This window comes from Triticum aestivum, chromosome 4B, assembly GCF_018294505.1.
Source record: "Triticum aestivum cultivar Chinese Spring chromosome 4B, IWGSC CS RefSeq v2.1, whole genome shotgun sequence".
NCBI classification, from domain to species: Eukaryota; Viridiplantae; Streptophyta; class Magnoliopsida; order Poales; family Poaceae; genus Triticum; species Triticum aestivum.
This window is the reverse complement of record NC_057804.1, coordinates 650120859-650134795: the sequence shown is the minus strand read 5'-3', so window position 1 is coordinate 650134795 and position 13937 is coordinate 650120859. Positions and strand designations below refer to the sequence as shown.

Here is a 13937-nt window from a genome sequence, read left to right as displayed (position 1 = left end):
GTGGGATGAAGCGGCTCGGACCGACCTTACACATACGCTTACGTGAGACAGGTTCCACCGACTGACATGCACTAGTTGCATAAGGTGGCTAGCGGGTGTCTGTCTCTCCTACTTTAGTTGGAGCGGATTCGATGAAAAGGGTCCTTATGAAGGGTAAATAGAAGTTGACAAAATCATGTTGTGGTTATTCGTAGGTAAGAAAACGTTCTTGCTAGAACCCAATTGCAGCCACGTAAAAGATGCAACAACAATTAGAGGACGTCTAACTTGTTTTTGCAGCAATTGTCATGTGATGTGATATGGCCTGAAGTTGTGATGAATGATGAATGATATATTGTGATGTATGAGATCATGTTCTTGTAATAGGAATCACGACTTGCATGTCGATGAGTATGACAACCGGCAGGAGCCATAGGAGTTGTCTTTATTTTTTGTATGACTTGCGTGTCATTGAAGAACGCCATGTAAATTACTTTACTTTATTGCTAAACACGTTAGCCATAGAAGTAGAAGTAGTCGTTGGCGTGACAACTTCATGAAGACACAATGATGGAGATCATGGTGTCATGCCGGTGACGAAGATGATCATGGAGCCCCGAAGATGGAGATCAAAGGAGCTATATGATATTGGCCATATCATGTCACTACTTTATATAATTGCATGTGATGTTTATTATGTTTTATGCATCTGGTTTACTTAGAACGGCGGTAGTAAATAAGATGATCCCTTATAACAATTTCAAGAAAGTGTTCCCCCTAACTATGCACCGTTGCTAAAGTTCGTCGTTTCGAAGCACCACGTGATGATCGGGTGTGATAGATCCTTACGTTCACATACAACGGGTGTAAGACAGTTTTACACATGCAAAACACTTAGGGTTAACTTGACGAGCCTAGCATGTACAGACATGGCCTCAGAACACAAGAGACCGAAAGGTCGAACATGAGTCGTATGGAAGATACGATCAACATGAAGATGTTTACCGATGATGACTAGTCCGTCTCACGTGATGATCGGACATGGCCTAGTCGACTCGGATCGTGTAACACTTAGATGACTAGAGGGATGTTTAATCTGAGTGGGAGTTCATTAAATAATTTGATTAGATGAACTTAATTATCATGAACTTGGTCTAAAACTTTTGCAAAATATGTCTTGTAGATCAAATGGCCAACGCTCATGTCAACATGAACTTCAACGCGTTCCTAGAGAAAACCAAGCTGAAAGATGATGGCAGCAACTATTCGGACTGGGTCCGGAACCTGAGGATCATCCTCATAGCAGCCAAGAAAGCATATGTCCTAGAAGAACCGCTAGGTGAAGCACCCATCCCAGAGAACCAAGACGTTATGAACCCTTGGCAGTCACGTGCTGATGATTACTCCCTCGTTCAGTGCGGCATGCTTTACAGCTTAGAACCGGGGCTCCAAAAGCGTTTTTGAGAAACACGGAGCATATGAGATGTTCGAGGAGCTGAAAATGGTTTTTCAAGCTCATGCCCGGGTCGAGAGATATGAAGTCTCCGACAAGTTCTATAGTTGTAAGATGGAGGAAAACAGTTCTGTCAGTGAGCACATACTCAAAATGTCTGGGTTGCACAACCGCCTATCACAGCTGGAGATCAACCTCCCGGACGAGGCGGTCATTGACAGAATCCTTCGGTCGCTCCCACCGAGCTACAATAGCTTTGTGTTGAACTACAATATGCAGGGGATGGTGAAGACCATTCCTGAAGTATTTTCAATGCTGAAGTCAGCAGAGGTTGAAATCAAGAAAGAACATCAAGTGTTGATGGTGAATAAGACCACTAAGTTCAAGAAGGGCAAGGGTAAGAAGAACTTCAAGAAGGACGGCAAAGATGTTGCCGCGCTCGATAAGCCAGTTGCTGGGAAGAAGTCAAAGAATGGACCCAAGCCTGAGACTGAGTGCTTTTATTGCAAGGGGAAGGGTCACTGGAAGCGGAACTGCCCCAAATACTTAGCGGACAAGAAGGCCGGCAACACTAAAGGTATATTTGATATACATGTAATTGATGTGTACCTTACCAGTACTCGTAGTAACTCCTGGGTATTTGATACCAGTGCCGTTGCTCATATTTGTAACTCACAGCAGGAGTTGCGGAATAAGCGGAGACTGGCGAAGGACGAGGTGACGATGCGCGTCGGGAATGGTTCCAAGGTCGATGTGATCGCCGTCGGCACGCTACCTCTACATTTACCCACGGGATTAGTTATGAACCTCAATAATTGTTATTTAGTGCCAAGTTTGAGCATGAACATTGTATCTGGATCTTGTTTAATACGAGATGGCTACTCATTTAAATCCGAGAATAATGGTTGTTCTATTTATATGAGAGATATGTTTTATGGTCATGCCCCGATGGTCAATGGTTTATTCTTAATGAGTCTCGAACGTAATATTACACATATTCATAGTGTGAATACCAAAAGATGTAAAGTTGATAACGATAGTCCCACATACTTGTGGCGCTGCCGCCTTGGTCACATTGGTGTCAAGCGCATGAAGAAGCTCCATGCTGATGGACTTTTGGAGTCTCTCGATTATGAATCATTTGACACGTGCGAACCATGCCTCATGGGCAAAATGACCAAGACTCCGTTCTCCGGAACAATGGAGCGAGCAACCAGCTTATTGGAAATCATACATACCGATGTGTGCGGTCCAATGAGCGTTGAGGCTCGCGGAGGATATCGTTATGTTCTCACTCTCACTGATGACTTGAGTAGATATGGGTATGTCTACTTGATGAAACACAAGTCTGAAACCTTTGAAAAGTTCAAGGAATTTCAGAATGAGGTAGAGAATCAACGTGACCGGAAGATAAAGTTCCTACGATCAGATCATGGAGGAGAATATTTAAGTCACAAATTTTGTACACACTTAAGAAAATGTGGAATCGTTTCATGACTCACGCCGCCTGGAACACCTCAACATAACGGTGTGTCCGAACGTCGTAATCGCACTCTATTGGATATGGTGCGGTCTATGATGTCTCTTACCGATTTACCGCTATCATTTTGGGGATACGCTCTAGAGACAGCTACATTCACTTTAAATAGGGCACCGTCTAAATCCGTTGAGACGACACCGTATGAATTATGGTTTGGGAAGAAACCTAAGCTGTCGTTTCTAAAAGTTTAGGGATGCAATGCTTATGTCAAGAAACTTCAACCTGAAAAGCTCGAACCCAAGTCAAAAAAATGCGTCTTCATAGGATACCCTAAGGAAACCATTGGGTATACCTTCTACTTAAGATCCGAGGGCAAGATCTTTGTTGCGAAGAACGGATCCTTTCTGGAAAAAGAGTTTCGCTCGAAAGAAGTAAGTGGGAGGAAAGTAGAACTCGATGAAGTACTACCTCTTGAACCGGAAAGTAGTGCAGCTCAGGAAAATGTTCTGTGGTGCCTACACCAACTGGAGAGGAAATTAATGATGATGATCAAGGTACTTTGGATCAAGTTGCTACTGAACTTCGTAGGTCCACAAGGACACGTTCCACACCAGAGTGGTATGGCAACCCTGTCCTGAAAATCATGTTGTTAGACGACGGTGAACCTTCGAACTATGAAGAAGCGATGGCGGGCCTAGATTCCAACAAATGGCTTGAAGCCATGCAATCCGAGATTGAATCCATGTATGAAAACAAAGTATGGACTTTGACAGACTTGCCCGATGATCGGCGAGCGATAGAAAACAAATGGATCTTTAAGAAGAAGACGGACGCGGATGGTAATATTACCATCTATAAAGCTCGACTTGTCGCTAAGGGTTATCGACAAGTTCAAGGGGTTGACTACGATGAGACATTCTCTCCCGTAGTGAAGCTGAAGTCCGTCCGAATCATGTTAGCAATTGCCGCATACTATGATTATGAGATATGGCAGATGGACGTCAAAACGGCATTCCTTTACGGGCATCTTAAGGAAGAACTGTATATGATGCAGCCGGAGGGTTTTGTCGATCCTAAGAATGCTAACAAAGTATGCAAGCTTCAGCGATCCATTTATGGGCTGGTGCAAGCATCTCGGAGTTGGAACATTCGCTTTGATGAGATGATCAAAGCGTTTGGGTTTATGCAGACTTATGGAGAAGCCTGCGTTTACAAGAAAGTGAGTGGGAGCTCTGTAGCATTTCTCATATTATATGTAGATGACATACTTTTGATGGGAAATGATATAGAACTTTTGGACAGCATTAAGGCCTACTTGAATAAGTGTTTTTCAATGAAGGACCTTGGAGAAGCTGCTTACACATTAGGCATCAAGATCTATAGGGATAGATCGAGACGCCTCATAGGTCTTTCACAAAGCACATACCTTGATAAGATTTTGAAGAATTTCAAAATGGATCAGTCCAAGAAAGGGTTCTTGCCTGTATTGCAAGGTGTGAGATTGAGCTCGGCTCAATGCCCGACCACGGCAAAAGATAAAGAAGAGATGAGTGTCATCCCCTATGCTTCAGCAATAGGATCTATTATGTATGCCATGCTGTGTACCAGACCTGATGTAAACCTTGCCGTAAGTTTGGTAGGAAGGTACCAAAGTAATCCCGGCAAGGAACACTGGACAGCGGTCAAGAATATCCTGAAGTACCTGAAAAGGACAAAGGACATGTTTCTCGTTTATGGAGGTGACGAAGAGCTCGCCGTAAAGGGTTACGTTGACGCTAGCTTCGACACAGATCTGGATGACTCTAAGTCACAAACCGGATACGTGTATATGTTGAATGGTGGAGCAGTAAGCTGGTGCAGCTGCAAGCAGAGCGTCGTGGCGGGATCTACATGTGAAGCGGAGTACATGGCAGCCTCGGAGGCAGCGCATGAAGCGATTTGGGTGAAGGAGTTCATCACCGACCTAGGAGTCATACCGAATGCATCGGGGCCGATCAAACTCTTCTGTGACAACACTGGAGCTATTGCCCTTGCCAAGGAGCCCAGGTTTCACAAGAAGACCAGGCACATCAAGCGTCGTTTCAATTCCATCCGTGAAAATGTTCAAGATGGAGACATAGATATTTGCAAAGTACATACGGATCTGAATGTCGCAGATCCGTTGACTAAACCTCTTTCGCGAGCAAAACATGATCAACACCAGAACTCTATGGGTGTTCGATTCATCACAATGTAACTAGATTACTGACTCTAGTGCAAGTGGGAGACTGTTGGAAATATGCCCTAGAGGCAATAATAAAAGGATTATTATTATATTTCCTTGTTCATGATAATTGTCTTTTATTCATGCTATAATTGTATTATCCGGAAATCATAATACACGTGTGAATACATAGACCATAATATGTCCCTAGTAGCCTCTAGTTGACTAGCTCGTTGATCAACAGATAGTCATGATTTCCTGACTATGGACATTAGATGTTGTTGATAACGGGATCACATCATTAGGAGAATGATGTGATGGACAAGACCCAATCCTAAGCATATCACAAGATCGTGTAGTTCGTTTTGCTAGAGCTTTTCCAATGTCAAGTATCTTTTCCTTATACCATGAGATCGTGTAACTCCCGGATACCGTAGGAGTGCTTTGGGTGTACCAAACGTCACAACGTAACTGGGTGACTATAAAGGTGCACTACAGGTATCCCCGAAAGTGTCTGTTGGGTTGACACGGATCGAGACTGGGATTTGTCACTCCGTATTACGGAGAGGTATCACTGGGCCCACTCGGTAGTGCATCATCATAATGAGCTCAAAGTGACCAAGTGTCTGGTCACGGGATCATGCATTACGGTACGAGTAAAGTGACTTGCCGGTAACGAGACTGAACGAGGTATTGGGATACCGACGATCGAGTCTCGGGCAAGTAACGTACCGATTGACAAAGGGAATTGTATACGGGGTTGATTCAATCCTCGACATCGTGGTTCATCCTATGATATCATCGAGGAGCATGTGGGAGCCAACATGGGTATCCAGATCCCACTGTTGGTTATTGACCGGAGAGCCGTCTCGGTCATGTCTGCATGTCTCCCGAACCCGTAGGGTCTACACACTTAAGGTTCGGTGATGCTAGGGTTGTATGAATATGAGTATGCAGCAAACCGAATGTTGTTCGGAGTCCCGGATGAGATCCCAGACGTCACGAGGAGTTTCGGAATGGTCCGGAGGTAAAGAATTATACTCCCTCCGTTCCTTTATATAAGGTGTATTTGTTTTTCCAAAAGTCAAACGAGTGCAAGTTTGACCAAGTTTTTACAACAGTATATCAATATCCACAATATGAAATCTATATCATTTAATCGATCATGAAAGGTAGTTTCATATTTTATCTATTAGGTATTGTAGATGTTTGTATTTTGTTCTATAATCTTGGTCAAACTTTCAAATGGTTGACTTGCACGGAAACCAATACACCTTATATTCTGGAACGGAGGGAGTATATAGGAAGTGATGTTTCGACCATCGGGAAAGTTTCGGGGTCATCCGGTATTGTACCGGGACCACCGGAAGGGTCCCGGGGGTCCACTGGGTGGGGCCACCTATCTCGGAGGGCCCCGTGGGCTGAAGTGGGAGGGGAACCAGCCCCTAGTGGGCTGGTGCGCCCCCCTTGGGCCTCCCCTGCGCCTAGGGTTGGAAACCCTAGGGGGGAGGCGCACCACTTGCCTTGGGGGGCACTCCACCCCCCCTGGCCGCCGCCCCCTTGGGAGATTGGATCTCCAGGGCCGGCGCCCCCCCCCCCTGGGGGCCTATATAAAGGAGGGGGGAGGGCAGCCGCACTCTGAGTCTTGGCGCCTCCCTCCCCCTGCTACACCTCTTCCTCCTCCCACAGTTGCTTGGCGAAGCCCTGCCGGAGTTTGCTGCATCCACCACCACGCCGTAGTGCTGCTGGAGCTTCATCAACCTCTCCTTCCCCCTTGCTGGATAAAGACGGAGGAGACGTCACGCTGATCGTACGTGTGTTGAACGCGGAGGTGCCGTCCGTTCGGTGCTAGGATCTCCGGTGATAGGATCACGACGAGAACGACTACCTCAACCCCGTTCTTTTGAACGCTTCCGCTCGCGATCTACAAAGTGGCATGTAGATGCATCTCTCCTTTCACTCGTTGCTTAGATGAACTCATAGATGGATCTTGGTGAAACCGTAGGAATTTTTTTTATTTTCTGCAACGTTCCCCAACAGTAACCACCATTGATCGCCTGCACCGTCCATTCGCCGGCACCACCTTGTGGTGAGGCTCTTGTTCATGAATGTTTTACATTACCAAATTGATGCTTGTGTGATTTGGATATATAGTTACTCGATATAATTATCTTACCTGTACGTTGTTTGTTATACATAGTGCCATGGTTTTGATATCCGTCCCCGTCGGCCCTCGTCCTTGTTATGATTCGAATGTGGTATATTCTCTTTTAAAACTAGTTGTTGCATTTCGTGTTTATGACAAATTATGCCCATCAAGTTGACATAGATATTTTTATCTAGGAGGTATGTGAACCGGAAATTCCAACCGACCCTATTGTCGAGAGGTTAAATTTAGTTGAAACAGAAAACGAGTATTTGAAAGAAAAATTGAAAAGAATTGAGGGGGAGAAGATGGAATTGGAGTTGCATGTTGCCGATGTCATCGATGATCACAAGATCAAGATGGAGAAAATGAGGTTGAAGATTAGAAAGATTAGAAAATATGCCATTGATAGTGTGGCTTGGTATCATTATGCTATTGGATCAATTGTTACCTTAGTTGCGATCTTGATCGCATTTGTTGTTGCATTTAAATTCTTTACCTAGAGAGTTATTTGGATGTTGCATTTAATTAAGTGTTGTATATGAACTTTATGTATGAACTTGTATTAATTTGGTCTATTCAGTGTTGTGTAATGAAGATGAGCCGACAATGGATGTATGATGACCGATGCTCTCCCGAGTTCATTAATGGCGTGCATACTTTTCTGCTTGCCGCTGAGGTAAACAAGCGGGCGGATGATTTTATGCCTTGTCCATGTGCTGGCTGTAAGAATGGTCACGATTACTCTACGTCAAGAACCATTCACGTCCACCTATTTGAGTCCGGTTTCATGCCCCACTATAATGTTTGGACCAAGCACGGAGAAAGAGGGGTTATGATGGAAGACAATGAAGAAGAAGAGGACGACGACATCTATCCTGGCCATGGGTTCCCTGAATACGATGATACAACAATGGGGGAAGAAGCTGAAGAAGAGGCATTAGATGAGCCCGCTGATGATCTAGGTCCGGCCATTGCCGATGCAAAGAGAAACTGCGCAAGTGATTTGGAGAGGAAGAAGTTGCAGCGCATGTTAGAGGATCACAAGAAATTGTTGTACCCGAATTGCGAAGCTGACAAAAAAAAGTTGGGCACCACACTGGAATTGCTGCAATGGAAGGCAGAGAATGGTGTATCTGACAAGGGATTTGGAAAGTTGCTGGTAATGATAAAGAATATGCTTCCAAAGGACAACGAATTGCCCGAGAGTACGTATGAAGCAAAGAAGGTTGTCTGCCCTCTAGGGTTAGAGGTGCAGAAGATACATGCATGCCCTAATGACTGCATCCTCTACCACGGTGAGTACGAGGATTTGAACGCTTGCCCGGCATGCAGTGCATTGCGTTATAAGATCAATCGCGATGACCCTGGTGATGTCGAGGGCGAGCGCCCCAGGAAGAAGATTCCTGCCAAGGTGATGTGGTATACTCCTATAATACCATGGTTGAAACGTTTCACTAGTAGAAAAAGGGCTTTTAGTCCCGGTTCATAAGGGCCTTTAGTCCCGGTTCGTGGAACCGGGACTAAAGGGCCTGGAGGTCCACCTTTAGTCCCGGTTGGTAACACCAACCGGTACTAAAGGAATTTTTATGATTTTTTTATTTTTTTTGATTTTTTTTGAATTTTTTTTTGAATTTTTTTTGGATTTTCAAAATTTTGAATTATTTTAACCTCTCATCTCTAATCACCCCTCATCACTGCTCAATTTAACCTCCAATCACCCCTCATCATCTAACTTCCCGGACGGTCACCCATCCTCTCACTACTTCAGCCTGAGCACGCTTAACTTCCGGGTTCTATTCTCCCTCGTTTCCAAGTCTGCACTTGTTGTTTTCCTGACAATAGTAAGATGTCAATCCTATTAACCTCAGGAATTTAGCTTGAGCATGAAGTCACACATTTCACTGTTTGAGTTTGAAACTATTGTTCTAAAAAATAACACTAATATTTAGTAACACTAATATTTCTTGAATAATTAGTTTGACCATTGTTTGACCATAGTTTGACCAGATATGACCAAAATTCAAAAAAACTAAAATAATTATTTAGTAACACTAATAATCTTGAATAATTATTTAGTAACACTAATACTTCTTGAATAAGTAGTTTTGATTTTTTTTGAATTTAACAAAAATTCAAAAAAAACTGAATTTTTTTGAACTTTTTTGCCTCCAGATCTTAAAAGGCCCGTAACTTTTTTTCTGTTAGGTTTTTGAGGATTTTGAAAATGTTTAACAAGGTTCCCCCGGTTAAATTTGGATGTAACTTTTTGAGTAGATGATTTTTCATATAAAAAACTTTTTAATCCGAGTTCGTATGCAAAAATTATGCCCATTTTACTAAATTCTAGAGAGATTTTGCAAATAAAGTTGAAATTCATATTTGTAAATTTTCCCAACAACTAGACCACATATCACATGGGAATCTTATTTTCTTTTATTTTTTTGACATTTTCATCATTTTCTTTTATTTTATTTTAAACTGAAAAGGCGATCCACAGGGGGGGTAGAGTTTGAAAATGGGACCTTTAGTACCGGTTCGTGCCATGAACCGGTACTAATGCCTCAAACCCCATTAGTACCGGTTGGTGGCTCGAACCGAGACTAAAGGTCTAACCTTTAGTCCCGGTTGGTGCCACGAACCGGTACTAATGGGCATCGCACCCTTTAGTCCCGGTTCGTGGCACCAACCGGGACTAAAAGGTCCAGACAAACCGGGACAAATGGCCCATGTGGCCCGGCCGGCCCCCTGGGCTCATGAACCGGGACTAATGCCTCCATTAGTACCGGTTCTGGATTGAACCGGGACTAATGGCTGACCTAGCCTGGACCATTGCCCCCTTTTCTACTAGTGTTTGTTCCAAAACAAAGAGCATGCAAAGGCGATGCAGTGGCACAGAGAAGACTGTAAGAAAGACGGAAAGTTGAGAGTACCCGCTAACGGTTCGTAGTGGAGAAAAATCGAGAGAAGGTACAAGGAGGAGTTTGCAGGTGACCCAAGGAACGTATTGTTTGGTCTAAGCGCATATGGCATTAATCCTTTTGGGGAGCAGAGCAGCAACCATAGCACGTGGCCTGTGACTCTATGTTTGTATAACCTTCCTCCTTGGTTGTGCATGAAGCGGAAGTTCATTATGATGCCAGTGCTCATCCAAGGCCCTAAGCAACCCGGCAACAACATTGATGTGTACCTAAGGCCATTAGTTAAAGAACTATTACAGTTGTGGAATGGAATAGGTGTACGTGCATGGGATGAGCACGGACATGAAGAATTTGACCTAAAGGCGTTGCTGTTCGTGACCATCAATGATTGGCCTGCTCTCAGTAACCTTTCAGAATAGACAAACAAGGGATACCACGGATGCACGCACTGTTTGGATGATACCGACAGTATATATTTGGAGAGTTGTAGGAAGAATGTGTACCTGGGACATCGTCGATTTCTTCCAAGCAGGCATCCCATAAGAAAGAAAGGCAAGCATTTCAAAGGTGAGGCGGATCACCGGACGAAGCCTCGCCACCGTACTGGTGCTGATGTACATGATATGATCAAGGATTTGAAGGTAATCTTTGGAAAGGGTCCTGGCGGACAACCTGTTCCGAAGGACGCCGACGGACACACACCCATGTGGAAGAAGAAATCTATATTTTGGGACCTGCCATATTGGAAAGACCTAGAGGTCCGCTCCGCAATCGACGTGATGCACGTGACGAAGAATCTTTGCGTGACCCTGCTTGGCTTCTTGGGCGTGTATGGGAAGACAAAAGATACACCAGAGGCACGGGAGGGCCTGCAACATATGCACGGAAAAGAGGGCATACATCAGGGTCAGGCCAGCTATGCTCTTACCAAAGAAGAGAAGGAAATCTTCTTTGAATGCCTGCTCAGCATGAAGGTACCGTCTGGCTCCTTGTCGAATATAAAGGGAATAATAAATATGGCAAAGGAAAAGTTCCAGAACCTAAAGTCTCACGACTTCCACGTGATTATGACGCAACTACTTCCGGTTGCATTGAGGGGGCTTCTACCGAAAAATGTTCGATTAGCCATTGTGAAGCTATGTGCATTCCTCAATGCAATCTCTCAGAAGGTAATCGATCCAGAAATCATACCAAGGTTACAGAATGATTTGGTGCAATGTCTTGTCAGTTTCGAGTTGGTGTTCCCACCATCCTTCTTCAACATCATGACACACGTCCTAGTTCACCTTTGCGAAGAGATTAACATTTTGGGTCCTGTATTTCTACATAATATGTTCCCCTTTGAGAGGTTCATGGGAGTCTTGAAGAAATATGTGAATAACCGTGCTAGGCCAGAAGGAAGCATCGCAAAGAGCCATGCAAATGAGGAGGTCATTGAGTTTTGTATTGACTTTATTCCTGACCTTAAGCCGATTGGTGTTCCTGAATCGCGGCATAAGGGCAGACTGGATGGAAAAGGCACGCTAGGAGGGGATCAAATAATATGTATGGACGGGCATTCTCTCACTGAAGCACACTACACTGTTCTACAAAATTCCGCCTTGGTGGCTCTGTATATGGAGGAACACAAGAATTTTCTACACTCCAAACACCCGGAGAAGTCTGACGACTGGATTACACGTGAACAAACGAGGACTTTTGGCGGTTGGTTGCAGAAACGTGACATGCATGATGCCGATATTGAAGATGACCTGTACTCGCTGTTCCAGTTACCATCTTCGAATATAATGACTTTCAAAGGGTACCAGATAAATCGGAATACATTTTACACGATCGGCCAAGATAAGAAGAGCACCAACCAAAATGGTGTCCGCTTTGATGCAACAACCAACACGGGAAAGGAAACATATTATGGTTACATAGAGGACATATGGAAACTTAACTATGGAGGTGGTTTGAAGGTCCCTTTGTTTTGGTGCAAATGGCTCACTATGACATGAGGCGGGGTAACGGAAGACCCGCAGTACGGAATGACAACAGTGGGTCTCAACAATCTTGCGTATGCAGACGAACCATTCGTCCTAGCCAATGATGTGGCGCAGTTTTTTTTATGTGAAAGACATGTCTACCAGGCCAAGAAAAAGAAAAGATAAGGAAGCGATGGATCATACGGCGAGCCAAAGCGCCACATAGTTCTTTCAGGGAAAAGAAACATCGTGGGAGTGGATGACAAGACAGATATGTCAGAAGATTATGAAAAGTTTGATGAAATTGCTCCATTCATAGTGAATATTGACCCGGCATCCAGATAAATGATCAAGATTTTCCATGGCTGCGGTGCAAAGGGACACACGCGAAGAAAAAGTTCCACACCCAAAGATCTGGGATGTGATCGGCTTCACTATCATCACTTTCTTCTGTGTTTCACACCCAGGCGGGAATCTCTGTAATAGTTAGGGTAGTTATGTGTTTTGTCATTTGAAACGCGAAGAAATTTTATGTGCAAACAAATTCTTTCATGCATTTACTAATTTTTTCAGCTAAATGACCCTGAAATTGAAAAGCATTTCAAATGAACTCAGAAAAGGTTGAAAGTTGGCATGGTATCATAATTTTACCCACATAGCATGTGCAAAAAAGTAGAGAGGATTACGGCAAAAACAGGATGCACTTCGTGTACAAAATGGACAATCTCTTTCGAAGTATTAGGGTTTCAGACGAAAACTCATCTGTTACAAAGGCATTTCATTTTTTAAATAACCTAAGCATTACCAAATTGAATATAATGATAAAACACACTAATAATGTTAAACATAAGAAAAAAAATCACTAAAAAATCTAATTTCAAAGTTAAGTTATTCACAAACTAGTGATTCACAGAAATTTCAAATAATTCAAAATTTAAACTATTCAAATTTGAAAACTACCGGCACTAACCTAAAGCAAAAATATTTATAAAGAAACTCTATATATAGCAAAAAACAACTCAAAAATAAATAAAACAAAAATAAATAAAGCAAAAAAAATTAAAGCAAAAAAATTTAAGAAAATAAAAAGCCCGCCTAATGGGCCAGAGCGGCCTGCATACGACTAGAAACACAACATTTTGTTGGGCCAGGATGCAGGCCCGCAATGGCACAGTAGGCCCAGTAGGCCTGCTTAGGAGAGGAGCTCGAGAGAGCTACCACACTGGGGCTTATAAACTAGTACGGTCGTCCCTCGGCTAGCGAGGTGGGACTAAACTTGCCGCACCGCACTGCGCCAGTGCACCCCCTTTAGTACCGGGTGGTGGCTACAACCGATACAAAAGAAGGGGTCTTTAGTACCGGTTGGAGCCACCACCCGGTACTAAAGCGGGGGCGCTTCCCGCCGCTTGGCCTAGCCAAAGCAGACCTTTAGTACCGGTTGATGGCTCCAACCGGTACTAAAGGTGCCTTGTATATATACAACACTTATGAAAAAATTCAGTTTTTCATCTCTCCCTCGGCTTCTTTCTCCTCTGCCCCTTGTCGCCGCCCCCGTCGCCGTCGCCGTCCCGGCCGTCCCCGTCCCCGTCGTCCCCGTTGCCGTGCCCCGCCCCGTCGCGTCGCGCCGCGCCCCGTCGTCCCGTCGTCCCCGCCCGGCCCATCCCCTTCCCCGTCGTCGCTGCCCCGTCCCCATCGTCCTTGTCACCGCCCGTCTTCGTCCCCGTCGCCGCCCCCCGTCGCCGCGCCTCGCGGTGAGCTCCTGCCCCGGCCGCCATGTCCACACACACA

At 44.4% G+C, this 13937-nt stretch overlaps 1 protein-coding gene across 1 annotated transcript in view; it reads left to right on the top strand.

The window, feature by feature from the left end:
- The first annotated feature begins 1546 nt into the window (after positions 1-1546).
- Positions 1547-13937, top strand: part of LOC123089624 (uncharacterized) — a 26057-nt gene continuing 13666 nt past the window's right edge. Inside the window, exons 1-2 of the mRNA XM_044511255.1 lie at positions 1547-2007; positions 2497-2674. Of these exons, the coding sequence (XP_044367190.1) occupies positions 1547-2007; positions 2497-2674 (639 nt within the window). The remainder of the gene's footprint in view (positions 2008-2496; positions 2675-13937) is intronic.